The 18510-nt window shown below is 39.3% G+C and overlaps 1 protein-coding gene across 4 annotated transcripts in view; it reads right to left on the bottom strand.

Annotated features, from left to right (window-relative positions):
- LOC124788711 (choline transporter-like protein 4) overlaps positions 1 to 18510 on the bottom strand; it is a 266397-nt gene that overhangs the window by 77092 nt on the left and 170795 nt on the right. For all 4 annotated transcript variants that reach the window (XM_047255992.1, XM_047255999.1, XM_047256007.1 and 1 more), the window contains one exon: positions 17990 to 18191. In XM_047255992.1, coding sequence (XP_047111948.1) covers positions 17990 to 18191 — 202 coding nt within the window. The remainder of the gene's footprint in view (positions 1 to 17989; positions 18192 to 18510) is intronic.

The raw sequence follows: 18510 nt of genomic DNA, 5'->3' as shown, positions 1-18510 counted from the left end.
TTTGGTCACTGAAAATACTTGGGAACAACATTTAGATCTGTTAAGAGCAGTGCTTCCAAAATTAGAATCATGAGGTATGACTTTGAAAATAGGTTAGTGTAAATTTGGTGTGGAAGAAGTTAAATTTTTAGTACATGTTATATCTGAGAAAGTAATTGCACCTGATAAAGAGAGACTTGATGCTATTGCTAATTTTCCTATTCCTTGCAACAAAAAACAACTTAAATCATTTTTTGGATTAACTGGATTTTGTAGAAAATTTTGTAGCAGCCAAGCTTTGAATGCTCCATGCCTATGTGAACTTTTGACGAAGAATACTGTTTGGGAGTCGAATCAGGATGCTTTCAATGAGATCAAAAGATAGTTGTGTCAAAGTCAGATACTGATCAGATCAGATCTGTCTATCCCTTTTTGTATTATGACAGACAGTAGTGATGTTGGATTGGATGCTCATTTATTTCAGGAGGTTGAAGATGATGGTGTTATTGAACATAGATCTCTTTCATTTCCTTCTAGCAGAAGCATTAAAAGAAACACTGTAACTCAGAAAGAACTTTTGGCTGTACATTAGGCATTCAACAAGTTTAAAAATTATCTACTAGGTCACAGAGTTATCATCTATACTGACCACCAAGCATTATGTTATCTTGAGGTGTGTAAGCTGTACCATAACAAAATTACTCGTTGAGCCTTGTTTTTACAGCAGTTCAATTATGAAATCAGGTAAATTAAGCACACAGACAATGTAGTTTCTGATGCTTTGTCTAAGCTACCTTTAGGGAGTGAATCATCTAACAACTTTGGAGAAGGAGAGAGAGAGTTTAAAATTATATACTTGAGAAGTGTGAAAGAGGAAAAGAAGATCTTGAAAATTTGTCAAGACATACGCAGGTACCAAAATCATGATCAAAATTGAAAACTGGTTAGGAGCATGTTGGGTAAGAAAGGAGGAGAAAAGACAGAACAATATTATAAGGTACACAAGGGTATTTTATTCAGGAGACATAAGACTGACTCGGATGATTGGAAACTGTGTTTACCTGAACAATGTATTGATATTTTACGAGTGTCATCCACAAAGTAAGTTCCATTTGTTTATACAAAACAAACAGATACAGAAAACATATTTATTGTACGAAAATCTACAACTGTTAAACTACTTTTCTACATAGCTTCGAAAATTTTGTAGGCACTTGTTAGAGCATGGCACAAGTTTTTGTATGCTTTCTTCATAGAAGGTTGCTGCCTGTGTATTGAACCATGTGGTAACATGTTATTTCAGCTCGCCATCATTGTTGAAGTGCTGACCACCAAGGACATATTTTAGATGTAAGAATAGATGAAAGTTGCTAGGAGTGAGGTCCGAGCTGTATGGAGGATGATCAGACGCGTCCCAGTGAAATTCACATAAGAGTTGTTTGGTCACATTCACCGTGTGAGTTCAGGCAAGAAAACAACACCTTTCGGCAGTAATCCTCGGCACTTTTTCTGTATTGTGTGGCGCAATTTCTTAATGGTCTCACCATAACCATGTGCATTGATTGTTTGGCCTCGTGGTAAAGAATCAATCAGCAAAATGCCTTTTCTGTCCCAAGAAATGGTGCACATGACTTTTTGAGGTGTCAAGATTTGCTTAGGCTTAACCTTCATTGGGGATTAAGTGTGCCTCCATTCCACTGATTGCCATTTTGTTTCAGGAGTATCGTACAATACCCAAGTTTCATCCCCCGTGACTATCAGAGAAAGAAAACCATTGCCCTCTTCATTGTAGGGTGTCAAAAACTGAAGTGCCACTGCCAATCCATTGTTTTTTAGGTTGTTCAGTAAGAATTTTGAGTAGCCAATGTGTGCAAAGTTTTCGAAATTTCAGTTTTTCAGTAACAATTTCATGAATTAGTGATTGTGATATTTGCGGAACTTCCATAGCAAGGGCACTAAGTGAAAATTTACAGTTGTGCTTCATCTTCTCTTCAGTTGTGTGAACCAGTTTATTAGTAACCACAGATGGGCATCCACCTCATTCTTCATCGTGCACTTGATCACATCTTTCATTGAACAATCTGGCCCATCTTCTAACCAGTGAATTACTCATACACTACTGGCCATTAAAATTACTACACCACAAAGATGATATGCTACAGATGCGAAATTTAACCAACAGGAAGAAGATGCTGTGATATGCAAATGATTAGCTTTTCAGAGCATTCACAAAAGGCTGGCGCCGGTGGCGACACATACAACGTGCTGACATGAGGAAAGTTTCCAACCGATTTCTCATACACAAACAGCAGTTGACCAGCGTTGCCTGGTGAAATGTTGTTGTAATGCTGCGTGTAAGGAGGAAAAATGCTTACCATCATGTTTCCAACTTTGATAAAGGTCAGATTGTAGCCTATCATGATTGCGGTTTATCGTATTGCGACATGGCTGCTCGTGTTGGTTGAGATCCAATGACTGTTAGCAGAATATGGAATCAGTGGGTTCAGAAGAGTAATTTGGAACGCCATACTAGATCCCAACGGCCTCAAATCACTAGCAGTCGAGATGACAGGCATCTTATCCGCATGGCTGTAACGGATCAAGCAGCCACGTCTCCATCCCTGAGTCAACAGATGGGGACGTTTGCAAGACAACAACCATCTGCACGAACAGTTCGACAACATTTGCAGCAGCAGACAGGAGCGCCTGCGATGGTGTACTCAACGATGAACCCGGGTGCACGAATGTCAAAACGTCATTTTTCCGGATGAATCCAGGTTCTGTTTACAGCATCATGATGGTCACATCTGTGTTTGGCGACATCACGCTGAACGCACATTGGAAGTGTGTATTTGTCATCGCCATACTGGGGTATCACCCAGCATGATGGTATGGGTCACCTCTTGTTTGCATTGACGGCACGTTGAACAGTGGGTGTTACATTTCAGATGTCTTATGACCCGTGGCTCTACCCTCCATTCGATCCCTGTGAAACCCTACATTTCAGCAGAATAATGCATGACCACATGTTGCAGGTGCTGTACAGGCCTTTCTGGATACAGAAAATGTTCGACTGCTGCCCTGGCCAGCACATTCTCCAAATCTCTCGCCAATTGAAAATGTCTGGTCAATGGTGGCCGAGCAACTGTCTCGTCACAATACATCAATCACTATTCTTGATGAACTGTGGTATCGTGTTGAAGCTGCAGGGGCAGCTGTACCAGTACACATCATCCAAGCTCTCTAGAATGAAATTTTCACTCTACAGCGGAGTGTGCACTGATATGAAACTTCCTGGCAGATTAAAACTGTGCGCCGGACCGAGACTCGAACTCAGGACCTTTGCCTTTCGCGGGCAAGTGCTCTACCGACTGAGCTACCCAAACACGACTCACGCCCTGTCCTCACAGCTTTAGTTCCACCAGTACCTCATCTCCTACCTTCCAAACTTTACAGAAGCTCTCCTGCGAACCTTGCAGAACTAGTACTCCTGAAAGAAAGGATATTGTGGAGACATGGCTTAGCCACAGCCTGGGGGTTGTTTCTAGAATGAAATTTTCATTCTACAGCAGAGTGTGCACTGATATTCTAGAAACAACCCCCAGGCTGTGGCTAAGCCATGTCTCCACAATATCCTTTCTTTTAGGAGTACTAGTTCTGCCAGGTTCGCAGGAGAACTTCTGTAAAGTGTGGAAGGTAGGGGACGAGGTACTGGCGGAATTAAAACTGTGAGGACGGGGCGTGAGTCATGCTTGGGTAGCTCAGATGGTAGAGCACTTGCTCGCGAAAGGCAAAGGTCCCAAGTTCGAGTCTCGGTCCGGCAAACAGTTTTAATCTGCCAGGAAGTTTCATCCAAGCTCTGTTTGACTCAATGCCCAGGTGTATCAAGGCCATTATTATGGCCAGAGGTGGTTGTTCTGGGTGCTGATGTCTCAGAATCTATGCACCCAAATTGCATGAAAATGTAATCACATGTTAGTTGTAGTATAATATATTTGTCCAATGAATACCCGTTTATCATCTGCATTTCTTCTTGGTGTAGCAATTTTAATGGCCAGTAGTGAAGCATTTTGTCTGTAAACCTCACATATCTGCTGATGAATTTCCTTTGGTTTAACTTTCTGTGCATTTACACAGATCTGATTTCACATGCAGCGGCATTTTCAACTACGGCCGACACTATAAAGAAGCACTACAAAGCACACATTGGCAGCAGCAATCTGAAAATGGCGTACATGTCTTCTCCTTGAGTCAGAGTAACTGCTGCACATGCTTGGAACTGAGATTGTAGCCCTGCCGCGGATAGAAATAGAAACGGAACTTATTTTGTGGATGACCCTCGTATTACTTCAAATGCACACAAAAGATTCAGGAAAGCATCAATTTTTATAACACATGACAGAGAGTCAAGAAGAAGATTGCCAGCTGTGACAGATGTCAAAGAGTGAAAGTAAATGACAAACAAGTAGAGGCCAAATGCAAAACATACTGTATAGTAGTAACCTAGATCTCATGTCTGGGCATTAATGGACCTTTGCCTAAGTCTAAGAATGGATTTTGTTATGTTTTTGTGGTGGTTGATGTATTATCGAAGTCCATAAAGCTGTTTACTCTTAAGAAAGCTACCAGTAAGCCAATCATATCTAAGTTTGAAAACACATATTTTCATCAGGTGGGTATTCCTAAATCAATTTTATCTGCAATGGTTCTAGTTTACATCACAAGCTTGGAAATATTTTGTTAATGACACAAAAATAAGGCCTATTCTATCCTCAGTGTACCAGCCGTCAAGTAACCCTGCAAAAAGATATATGAGAGAAATTGGAGACTGTTTAGAACATATTGTAGTAAGAATCATATCAGTTGGATAGATTATGTCAGTGATTTTGAGAATATTATGAACAGCTTACAGGTTTTTCACCATATGAAATCATGTTCAATCGCAGACCAGGTAACTTTATTTCTGAGAATGTTGAATTTTCTCCAAGTAAAATTCTGTCACTGCAAGAGAGGGAAGAGAGTGTCAGAGAGATGATGAAAAAGCAGGGGGTAGGAGAAAGCAGAGACATGATGGTAAAGGCAGATATCCTAAATTTGATGTAGGAGATCTTGTATTGATGAAAGCCAAATAAAAATCTAAAGTGTTGACATCTGAGATAAAGAAATTTTTCGATATTTATGTAGGACTCCTGTATTCTAAATATAAGGAGGTTTTTGGATTATGCAATATCACTGAACTGAAAGCTTATACACATGATCCATAAGTGTCTATCTTTTTTTCTCTTTCCTTTTCTTTTTCCATTGTCAGGAATGTAGTATGTAAGAACATGTGATTTCTAAAGTTTGTCTTGTATATTAACTGAATTTAAATTTATAACACACTACATTTGCAGATTCATATGACTATATAATTGTATTTATTTGTCAGGAATGTAGTATGCAAGATAATGTGATTTCTGAAGTTCTGTCTTATCTATTGACTGAGTTTAAATCTATGATACACTATGTTTGGAGGTTCATACAACTATGTAAATGTTTTGTAATAGGTCTGTGCTTTATCACCTTACTAGTTCATTTTTTCATTGCATTTAGCTCTGTTTATTAAAGTTTCATAAGTGAACACTTTTTAATTCTATATGACATAAATCCAATAGAGTTGCTTTTGCAATATAAATAGGGAGAGCATGTGGTGTGTGATGTGAGGAAGATTTTGAACAGCATATTTAGTGCACAAAACAATGTTTCAGGATTTGATGTGAATGCTAGATAGGGAGTTAGCTATCCATTAGACTGTGTGATGAGAAAACTAGTGAGGAAACTGAAAGATGTGGATGGATGCACTTCCCACACTCCTGTATGGCTGTACCCTGCTGGTCCAATCTACTGCAAGAGATCATAGGTGCTGGGTAATGTACTGAAGCCTCTGTCAACTACATCAAGTGTTGTGACTGAAATTTGTACATTGTTAGCCAAGAAATTATCCTATATGAAGAATTCAAGGAACTATTTGCTTAGATAAACTGTTACTGGCATGGACAAAGTTAGGTCACATAAATGTATGTTTTTCAAGCAGTGGGGTTAACATCCCAATACATTATAAATTTTTTTAATCAATTGTAAATGAATCTTCTAGGCCTCTATGTACATAGATTAGTTTGTAGGAACAATTAGCAAATAGTGTGGAAGACATTTACTTATGTAGACAGTACAAGAAGATGTATACATGTCTGATTTCACATGTTGATTATGATCCTCAAGTTACTCGATTATGTCATGATTCAAAGTAATTTATTACTCTGATTACCTGTATTTATCCTGAGTGTTGTAATATAGTATCTGATTGGAACTTGAGTTGTAGGCAAACTCATGCTTAACTCTGTTTTGGGTGCCCCTGGTCATCGTGACTGTGTGCGTGTACTCAAAGACAGCGTGCAACTACTGACTGAGACTAGATGCCTCCTATAATTACTCTTCACATATGATTGAACTTATTGATATGATTATGAACTTTATTCATTTTGTTGTGTCGAAACATTTTTGCTGGTCTGTACCTGGTGTGGTTTGTACTCATGGCTCTATACCCACATCGTAAGCTTAGGCCCTAATATTTTTTTCATTATTTTGTCTTTTCATGAGTCAGCACTTCCTTAGATACTCTGGTTTATGTGTCTGATTAATTTTGTGCTATATTCCTACTCATGACTGAGTATATTCTTCTGGTCTGTACCCATCGTTGTGAGTTTTTCGAGTCCGGCTCACTCATCATACACTTAGGTTTTACATTTTTTCTCTTCTCTTTTGAAGATTTCAACAGTGTGACTTTATAGATGTGAACCTGCAATTTGTAATTCTAGTAATATACATTGCTTCTGCACTTATTTTGATAGTTTAGCATTGTAATGTTGTAATTTTGACTTTGTATCAATTGTCTTGTGACAGAATATTCCACAGATCTGAAAATCTGAATGCCATGCCCTGATATATGTAGAAATTATGACTTGTATAGTAGACAATTTTCTTATGTTTTATGTAATATGTTTTGTATCAGATACTTGTATACCCTACAGCTGTATTATATCTTTTAGTATCATTTTGTATACTGTTTGGCAAAACTTATAGTCTGTCACAAAATATTGTAAACACAATGTTTTCAAATTTTGTGAGGAGGATACTGTAAATGGACACTCTCCTCTAGTGTTACTTTCCCCCAACAGAAGTAGTCGATACCAGAAATATTTTTGACTTTTTAAAAAGGTGTCTCAGCTGTTTTCCTAAAAAAAAAAAATCATATGATTTTGTACACAATGTGTTATAATTCAAGTTATAATCCATAAAAAGGAGTTACTCTACTTTTGTTGTTACAATCGGTATGTACTAGCTCTGTATATACAGTTAAAATTATTATTTTTTGAATTTACGAAATATTTGCCACACTTAAAATTTATATGATTAATTATGCATTTTAGTATTGTTTATTATGTTTACTTCTGGATTCATTTATAAAATAATAATAAAAATTAATAGAATTTAATTTGTCAAAAAAAGTGTAAACCTTTTGGAATATTGTTAATAACGCAGAGTGAGGTAGTAGCAGGCATACCTTTGGTGTGATGGGACATGTTTTTGTAATTTGGAATAACAATGTAATTTTGGCTTAGTTAATGTGACAATTTAAAAGACAGTGTTATAAAGAAAAATGTGAGAGAATAAAATATTTGTGAAAACAAAAAATACAGTGCACGCAATTCTTCAGGATTAATTAGGTCAATTGGAACCACGAGATACTAAAATTTGAAAATTTTAGCTTCAAGAATCAGTCCCTAGACATGGAGAGCTGGAGCTAACTATGAGAAAAGAAGATAAGTAAAAAGTTTATCGTAAATCTTACTCCTCTCAAAGCTTATTAAAAGTGTGCCATGAAGACAGTCACAATCAACAAATGATGTGGGGGAGGGGTATATTACAACTGTTACCATTTGTTGCGAGAGTAAAATGGTGTCAAAGGGAAAGAGCTGGTAATATCCAAGGGCAAAAAATTGGATGTACTGCATCAGATACATAAATGAGAATCACTGAAAAATATTGATGCTGAAAATGCTGTTGCCAATCTAGTGATATCAGACTGAAAGAATAGCCAATAAGAAATTGAATACCTTGATTTCAAAATGATAACAAAGGACAGTTTAGAGAGTCACAGGACATGCAAAAAAGCAAAAAATCAATTGGTAGATGACACTTCTCATGCTGTCTAGTGTAACGTGGATGAGTATCATTCTGGCTTCTGGCCCAGTAATTCAGGAAACAATGATAAGTTTAAACAAGAAGCTTTATAACGGTGACCCTAATTTCATGATGAGCCAGGGTTGGTTACAAAGATTGAAAGTTTGACAAGGGACACATTAGCTAACAGTGACTTCCAGCAGATGCAATAGCAACTGAAATTTTCAAAAAGGAATTCAAAAATATTGTTTCTTTTCACAAGTTGACACCAGATCAACTGTACAATCCTGATAAATCCAGTATTGCTGGCTGCAATGCTCTGTCACATCAGGATGTAGAAGAACTAGTTCGTCGAGACATCAACTTGTAATTTTTACCATTTATTGTTACTGCACTGTTTCTGACACTACACCAAGGAGTTCTGGAAAATATTAAGTGTGTGTATAAGGGAAAGCTATTGAGTAAGTTTGTTGAAGAAGAGAGACAAATGGTATTATAATACTTTTGAAATATATAAATGTAAGAGGCATTTGATCTGTGTCGGATCGTGTTGCTAAGTCAACAAGCATGAAATTTTGAAAAAATCTATGGCCGTCATTTGTGGGTCCACTGACAGTTTTCACACTGAATAAAGAAAGGGGTGACAATGTCAACTCATCAGAGTTTGCTGAGGTATTTGCAAACATACCAAGATGCTTACATATAGATGTTAATTACTTAAACAACTGGCTTTGATATGACAGTGACACTAGTAATGATATTGATTTTTGGTGACACTGTCACCATTGGTTCAACTGTAGACAGTGCGTAGTGTTTCGAGAATTTCCTTGTAAAATCTAGAACCACTCGGCCTTCTACCATCTAAAACACACAATATTTTAAATATAAGTGTGAGAGAGCCTATTTACTGTGCATCACCTGTCTGTGTTTGCAGGTTTGAAGTTTATCGTGAGACGACTATTAGATGTGGTGGTCAAACGGCACCAACAAGTGTTTGCCGGTCGCGCCATGGAAGCCTTAGTGAAAGAACAAGGAGTGTTTATGTATTATGTGCTGTTTAATAACTTTGACTATTGTAGTGAAAGAAAAGAAGGACTGTTGAAATATTGTTAATTAATGTTCATATTGGACATGAAGAGGATAAGACACGTATTGATATTCATATTGAGAAAGGACAAGGTTATCAAGCCAACCTTGCCTTGTATGTAAATCTACTTTGTTCCTAACATTTGGAGACGCGAAGAGACTTACTTGATAGCATTTGTTTATGTGAAGACTGAGATTAGTAAAACATTTGATGTTCAAATACACATCACTGAGTGAAGCCAAAGAAACTTTCCTTTCCCCCCTCCAACATATGCGTGAAAATAATACGTAGTTTGTGTATTTAGATGATATTAAACACAGGGTGTTCCAAAACTATTCATTCAAATTGACACAGTAGGTAAGAATATCAAACTTAGATAAGATACATATGGTTTGAAGGTTAACTTGTAATGTTATGGAACATTTTGCTCGTGGTGCTAAATGGGAATGTGTACTGACATTCAAATATCCATAAGTCACATGTCTGGGCACATGACATGTGAATAAATCAGGTACCTGACCTCATGGTCATCAACTGTGAATCAATATTGTTGTGTGGGTTGGCATTCAAGGTGATAGGTTGATTCCACCTTAACTGATGAAGATATTGGGTCTTATTGGAACATGAGTTGCCGTAACTGCTGCAGGATGTACCTGTGAATGTTGGATAAAGGATGTACTTCCAGCATGATGGAGCACCAGCCCATTTCAGCATTGCTATGAGGAATCATCCGAGAGCCACCTGTGGGAATTTACGGACAGGCTGAGATGGCCCTGTGGCCCGGCCACCCAGGTCATCTGAGCTCCCGTGTCTGGACTTCTCCTTCTGGGGGCATACGAAACAGGTGGTGAATGAAACCATTGTGGAAACAGAAGAAGACTTCATTATTAGAATTGCTATTGCTGCTGATGCCCTTGCAGACATGCCAGGAAACTTTGAACAGATACAACAATCAATGATGCGATGATTTACTACACGCATACAGGACAAAAGTTGCACATTCGAGCAGTTCTTGTGAATCCCATTGCTGTAATTAGCATGCATGTCTGTGCACTGATTTATATGAACAGCAGCTATTACAATGCTGCATTGAGAGAATATTGCTGACTGAAAGGTCTGAGGAGAGGCCCGATGTCATTAAGTAGTTTAAAGATGATAATGAAATTCCAAAACATAATGAGCATGGTGTGGCACCTGAAAGAGGAAGACACTCTATCCTGGTGGAAGTTATTGATGAGGTTGCTGTTGTTGTAACCGATCATGCAGCATGTGGCCCAGGTAATGCTAGTGCTCATGCAGTGTCACAAGATTTGTCAATCCCATGGCCAAACAGTATGGAAAGTATTGCGGTCTATTTTACACTGGTACCAATACAAGATGCAAACACTGCAGCAACTGAAATCTCATAGCTTGCCACAATGTTTTCAATTTGCTCTTTGGTTTCTGGTAAGGATAAAAAATGGAGACGTGTGTCTGGGCAATATTCTACGGATTGATGAGGCACATTTTACACTACAGGGTGCAGTGGATACAGAGAACTGCCAAAATCGGGGTACTGTTAAACTGTTTGTTGTGCATGAAGCGCCATTGCATTCACCACATTGGACTTTGTAGTGTGAATTTACAAGCAACTATATTCTTGGTTCATTCTCCTTTGAAGAAAATACACCCAGAGGGCCTGCAAGGTCTACCATGACATCTGCAGATTATTGAGATCTCATTCCACAGCATGTGATTCCTGCTTTGGAAGAGCATAGTTGTGTGAAAACCACTGTTTTCATGCGCGATAGGGCAACACATCATGTCGCTTTCCCAGTGAAAGCTCTGCTTAAAGCAAACTTCCACGAACATGTTATTTCCAGAAGTTTTCCAGATGCATAGCCTGCAAGATCACCTGATCTGAGTCCATGTGGCTTTTGGCTCTGGAGATATCTAAAAGAATGCATTTCTCAGGGACATGTTCAGTCTCTACCCCATACAAAGGCCAGTATATGGGAAAATGTTCCTCAGATTTCACCAGAACTGCTGTGAAAAACTGTCGATTTCATTGTTTTGCAGATGCAGCATCTCATCAACTTCTCCAGTGTTGTTATTGAGCAAATTGTGTAATCGGTGGTTGATATTAAAATCAACATTATGTCTTAAGTCTTTTTTGACCTTCACTGCTCACACCCTATTTCTCATCCATTTCATAAGGAAATATTTATATATGTCTCTCTTGCATTCACAGTGTCAGATTTGCACCTGGTGGCCAAAAATGGAATTAATGTTTTTTTCCAGCATAAATCAGTTCCACATTAACACATTAGAATATCTAAAAATATTACGCTGTCTAACAATGGTTATAGCCCACACTGGACTTCTGTGAGTAGCCGCACTTTAATTATAATCACCCGGTACATGCACAGAAAGGAAAACAACAATGGTTCCTTCAAATCAAAAGAGTTGTCCTATAAACAGCATTATATACATAAGATTTGTTGTGACATCATATCTGTATCTTCTGTCAGAAACAAAGCAGGCTAGTACTGAACGAGATACTGTGGAGACAAGCACAGAATATGAAAACTTCACAGGTTTGCTAGATTTGAAGAAATTTATTATTTCTTAGTTGCTTTGAGACACAGGATCATATTGTTGCATATGAAATAAGGAACAGCAGCCTTTTCAATGACAGCTTTTAATTGTATCAAAAGAAAAATTCAGTCAAGAAAATTGTGGGACAGAAAATCTGGCCAGCACCTACCATCAAAAGGCAAAATTCTTAATATTGCTGATGGACACACATAAAATTACAAAGGACTTTGTTTCATGCTGGGCTCTCAGTGACCTGCTTCTTTTTGTCAAGCCTTTCCTAACCTATCCCTCATTACTAACTCTGAAGGGAAATAGTAGTTCCAAAAACTAGGACAGTTTATTGTACTTCTATATGGACCAATCAGCAGAACCCATGATTGGAATTTTCATTATGAGGATTAGTACTGGCCAAACATTCTATCACATTATTCTACAATATGTGTTTCAGAAGAGAAGATATATTATTGATAAAGTGATGTGATTGATAGAACTCCTTGCAAGTAAGTCACTTTGTTATGCAACAGGAACAATATTTAACATATAGGGTGTTTTTGACAATTAGAAGTGGCCTAATTTAGCAACAGCAAGGAGATGTATTTCAGTGTGTCTTTACTTCATTCTATAGGATTTGAGAGGAAGGTTTCAGATAGATTATATAATGGTAAGACAGAGATTTAGGAACCAGGTTTTAAATTGTAAGACACTTCCAGGGGCAGTGGTGGACTCTGACCACACTCTATTGGTTATGAACTGTAGTTTAAAACTGAAGAAACTGCAAAAAGGTGGGAATTTCAGGAGATGGGAACTGGAAAACTGACAGAACCGGAGGTAGTAGAGAGTTTCACAGAGAGCATCAGGGAACAATTGACAGCAATGGGGGAAAGAAATACAGCAGAAGAAGAATGGTTAGCTTTGAGGGATGAAATAGTGAAAGCAGCAGAGGATCAAGCAGGTAAAAAGACGAGGGCTAGTAGAGATCCGTGGGTAACAGAAGATATATTGAATTTAATTGATGAAAGGAGAAAATATAAAAATGCAGTAAATGAAGCAGGCAAAAAGGAATACAAATGGCTCAAAATTGAGATTGACAGGAAATGCAAAATGGCTAAGCAGGGATGGTTAGAGGACAAATGTAAGGATGTAGAGACATATCTCACTAGGGGTAAGATAGATACTGCTTACAGGAAAATTAAAGAAACCTTTGGACAAAAGAGAACCATTTGTTCTAAGCAAAGAAGCGAAAGCAGAAAGGTGGAAGAAGTATATAGAGGATCTATACAAGGGTGATGTACTTGAGGACAATATCATGGAAATGGAAGAGGATGTAGATGAAGATGAAATGGGAGATATGATACTGCATGAAGAGTTTGACAGAGCACTGAAAGACCTAAGTCAAAGCAAGGCTCTGGGAGTAGACAACACTCCATTAGAACTACTGACAGCCTTGGGAGAGCAAGCCCTGACAAAATTCTACTGTCTGGTGAGCAAGATGTATGAGACAGGCGAAATACCTTCAGACTCCGAGAAGAATATAATAATTCCAATCCCAAAGAAAGCAGGTGTTGACATATGTGAAAATTACTGAACTATCAGTTTAATAAGTCATGGCTGCAAAATACTAATGCTAATTCTTTACAGACAAAAGGAAAAACTGGTAGAAGCCTACCTTGGGGAAGATCAGTTTGGATTCCGTAGAAATTTTGGACCAAGTGAGGCAATACTGACCCTATGACTTATCTTAGGAGATAGATTAAGGAAAGGCAAACCTATGTTTCTAGCATTTGTAGACTTAGAGAAAGCTTTTGACAATGTTGACTGGAATACTCCCTTTCAAACTGTGAAGGTGGCAGGGGTAAAATACAGGGAGCAAAAGGCTATTTACAATTTGCACAGAAACTAGATGGCAGTTATAAGAGTTGAGGGGCATGAAAGGGAAGTAGTGGTCAGGAAGGGAGTGAGACAGGGTTGTAGCCTATCCCTGATGTTGTACAATCTGACAATCTGTATATTGAGCAAGCAGTAAAAGAAACAAAAGAAAAATTTGGAGTAGGAATTGAAATCCATGGAGAAGAAATAAAAACATTGAGGTTCGCCAATGGCATTGTAATTGTGTCAGAGACAGCAAAGGACCTGGAAGAGCAGCTGAATGGAATAGACAGTGTCATGAAAGGAGGTTCTAATATGAACATCAACAAAAGCAAAACGAGGATAATGGACTGTAGTCGAATTAATTCGGGTGATTAGGAAATGAGACACTTAAAGTAGTAGATGAGTTTTGCTATTTGGGGAACATAAGAACTGATGATAGTTGAAGTAGAGAGGATATAAAATGTAGACTGGCAATAGCAAGGAAAGTGTTTGTGAAGAAGAGAAATTTGTTAACGTTGAGTATGGGTTTAAGTGTCAGGAAGTTGTTTTTGAAAGTATTTGTATGGAGTGTAGCTATGTATGGAGGTGAAACATGGACACTAAATACACTCCTGGAAATGGAAAAAAGAACACATTGACGCCGGTGTGTCAGACCCACCATACTTGCTCCGGACACTGCGAGAGGGCTGTACAAGCAATGATCACACGCACGGCACAGCGGACACACCAGGAACCGCGGTGTTGGCCGTCGAATGGCGCTAGCTGCGCAGCATTTGTGCACCGCCGCCGTCAGTGTCAGCCAGTTTGCCGTGGCATATGGAGCTCCATCGCAGTCTTTAACACTGGTAGCATGCCGCGACAGCGTGGACGTGAACCGTATGTGCAGTTGACGGACTTTGAGCGAGGGCATATAGTGGGCAGGCGGGAGGCCGGGTGGACGTACCGCCGAATTGCTCAACACGTGGGGCGTGAGGTCTCCACAGTACATCGATGTTGTCGCCAGTGGTCGGCGGAAGGTGCACGTGCCCGTCGACCTGGGACCGGACCGCAGCGACGCACGGATGCACACCAAGACCGTAGGATCCTACCCAGTGCCGTAGGGGACCGCACCGCCACTTCCCAGCAAATTAGGGACACTGTTGCTCCTGGGGTATCGGCGAGGACCATTCACAACCGTCTCCATGAAGCTGGGCTATGGTCCCGCACACCGTTAGGCCGTCTTCCGCTTATGCCCCAACATCGTGCAGCCCGCCTCCAGTGGTGTCGCGACAGGCGTGAATGGAGGGACGAATGGAGACGTGTCGTCTTCAGCGATGAGAGTCACTTCTGACTTGGTGCCAATGATGGTCGTATGCGTGTTTGGCGCCGTGCAGGTGAGCGCCACAATCAGGACTGCATACGACCGAGGCACACAGGGCCAACACCCGGCATCATGGTGTGGGGATCGATCTCCTACACTAGCCGTACACCACTGGTGATCTTCGAGGGGACACTGAATAGTGCACGGTACATCCAAACCGTCATTGAACCCATCGTTCTACCATTCCTAGACCGGCAAGGGAACTTGTTGTTCCAACAGGACAATGCACGTCCGCATGTATCCCGTGCCACCCAACGTGCTCTAGAAGGTGTAAGTCAACTACCCTGGCCAGCAAGATCTCCGGATCTGTCCCCCATTGAGCATGTTTGGGACTGGATGAAGCGTCGTCTCACGCGGTCTGCACGTCCAGCACGAACGCTGGTCCAACTGAGGCGCCAGGTGGAAATGGCATGGCAAGCCGTTCCACAGGACTACATCCAGCATCTCTACGATCGTCTCCATGGGAGAATAGCAGCCTGCATTGCTGCGAAAGGTGGATATACACTGTACTAGTGCCGACATTGTGCATGCTCTGTTACCTGTGTCTATGTGCCTGTGGTTCTGTCAGTGTGATCATGTGATGTATCTGACCCCAGGAATGTGTCAATAAAGTTTCCCCTTCCTGGGACAATGAATTCACGGTGTTCTTATTTCAATTTCCAGGAGTGTAGTTTAGACAAGAAGAGAAGATAAGCTTTTGAAATGTGGTGCTACAGAATAATGCTGAATATTAGATGGGTAGATCACATAACTAATGAGGAGGTATTGAATAGAATTGGGGAGAAGAGAAAGTTGTGGTACAACTTGACTAGAAGAAGGGATCGGTTGGTAGGACATGTTCTGAGGCATCAAGGGATCACAAATTTAGTATTGGAGGGCAGCGTGCTGGGTAAAATTTGTAGACAGAGACCAAGAGATGAATACACTAAGCAGATTCAGAAGTATGTAGGTTGTAGTAAGTTCTGGGAGATGAAGAAGCTTGCACAGGATAGAGTAGCATGGAAAGCTGCATCAAACCAGTCTCTGGATTGAAGACCACAACAACAACAACAACATAGGATTACTCTAAACTGATTACTGTAGCAGCATCCTGTTCTTGAACTGCTGAAAGAAACAGCCAGTTGGTTATCGTTTCACGGGATGTTAGAGCACAGTTGTGCTTAGCATTAGGGACATGTGCTCCACAGCATGACATCCTGGAATATGGGATATTTCAGCAGTACTAGCTTAATATGTAAGTCACAATTTTCATTTGTGGTATTTTCTTCTACTATTTTCAGGGATATCAGTGTGAAGGGCATGTGTATGGAGGGCTACCCCCTCTCCCCACTGCCCTCCATCTAACCTCCCAACTGCACATAGCTAACCTCTTCAACTCCTCCTTGTGCCCTCGCCAGCAGCATTGCACTGTCCGCACCCCTACCCTACTATCCCTCCCCCTCCCCAACCCACCCTCCTCCTTACCCCCACCCAGTCACCACTCACATCATACACTGGTGCTGCTGCTCGCAGTGTTGCTACTGTTGCCTGAGACTGCAGCCATGTGAATGTGAGTTGCGTTTGCGTGAGTGTGTGTATGTCTGTTGTCTGTTTTTGAAGAAGGCCTTATGGGCCGAAAGCTTTGTGACATATTTTTTGCTGTGCCTATCTGCGACTCAGCATCTCTGCTGTATGGCGAGTAGCAACTTCCCTTTTTATAATATTGTTACATAATCACAATGTTAGTTTACCATTTGTCTGTGATCAAAGAAGCCCCATCACAGCTTGCTGAAATAACATTCAGTTTCGGAATGACAGAGGGCTTGTAGTAGTCTCTGAAGATCACTCCCTTGTTATACCATAGATGTATTCATCTGTACTATATGGTACCAAATGCATCAATTGAAAGGTGAAAATACTTATTAGGCACTACAAATTAGGAAAAATAAGCACGAAAAATGAACAAGGAAAATCCTCCACTTCAGAAAACTGGGTTATTCCAAACTCTGTGAAGTGCAACAAAGCACAACATGTTGTCATCTTTGTTCAAACCTAGGCTGTTAACAGTCCATTGCACTGGGCACTGTGATTATAGGTTTCCCACATTCATCTTGTCCCATATCAGCCTGGGTTACACTTCACCAAAACAACCCAAAAATGTAGCTTTAAAAACCTGTTATTCAACTTTAATTATTCCAGTCAACTTTAAAAAATAGAAGCAAAGAAAAGAATGCAATAAATTCACCAACATGACCAGACATGAAGTTTTTTAAGCAAATAGTGTTATTTAAGGCATAAATTCAGTAACCGTGTTTACAGTTTATTAGCCAGTTTCCTCAAATTGAGGAGTAGTAATCAATTGAAGTTTTTTTAAGTAATCAAGAGGAACGGCTGAAGTTTTTTGAACTAAAAAATGATGATGTTAGAATCTTACCTCTGTTTGCACAAATTTATGTGTATGCCCTTGTGTGTGTGTGTGTGTGTGTGTGTGTGTGTGTGTGTGTGTGTGTGTAAAAACTCTATACATGACAAAATATAAGGAAGTTTTAGAATATGTGATTTTTATTGTTTTTGTACACAACTGAAATAAAAATTTGTTTCCATGTTACAGTATCTACATTTTGTGTATACTGTGTACCATTATAGAAGTAACCTATCTTTATCACTGTAAAAAACGATCAAAGTATAAATAAATATTATTATTATTGTTGTTGTTATTACTATTGTGAAATGATACACTTGGAATATTACTGAAGTATTAGTAAAATAAAAGTTACTCATTCTCTGCTGAGAGAAATGTGATTTCCTTCAAGTTTTAAATAATATCTTAGAAATTATCTGAATTTTATGTAGTTATATTGTAGTAATACAATTACAGTTGATGGCAAATAGGATAAGAGAAAATGTTTAGAACTTACCGACTTGCTTCTCGGATTAAGCCAACTGCTATATTTATTCTTTTGCGCAAAAACAAAAGAACGAGCAGTACAATCACCAACATAATAGATGACAAAATGAGAAGAACCAACCAAGTGTCTTTGTTTGCAAGGACAGCTGAGGAGCTTTCTTCAGGAGCCTTAGTACGTAACTCATCATACTTTGCATAACAAGCATACACACCTGAACACAAAAGGATACATAAGACAATAGAAAAAATTTAATATTTTTATACAGATGCCAGTATTGGTTGTTTGGCGAACAAGCTGTTAACATGTAATAACATTTAAAAGATGTCAACAAACAGGATATACTAGTTCTTAACAGCCAACTTTGGAAAAGGTTTGTCTCAAGTGTAATTTTTGGAGGTTTCAGTTGACAATGGCAATATCCTTTAGGCTCTCCTTCAGAATGGAAACTACAGGCTAACAAATGGATGATAATGAATAAATTAATAACAGAATGCAAAAATGGAAAAAACAGTACCACAGCAGTACAGCTA

This window comes from Schistocerca piceifrons, chromosome 1 (assembly GCF_021461385.2).
Source record: "Schistocerca piceifrons isolate TAMUIC-IGC-003096 chromosome 1, iqSchPice1.1, whole genome shotgun sequence".
Lineage (NCBI taxonomy): Eukaryota > Metazoa > Arthropoda > Insecta > Orthoptera > Acrididae > Schistocerca > Schistocerca piceifrons.
This window is presented reverse-complemented; position numbering and strand designations above follow the sequence as displayed.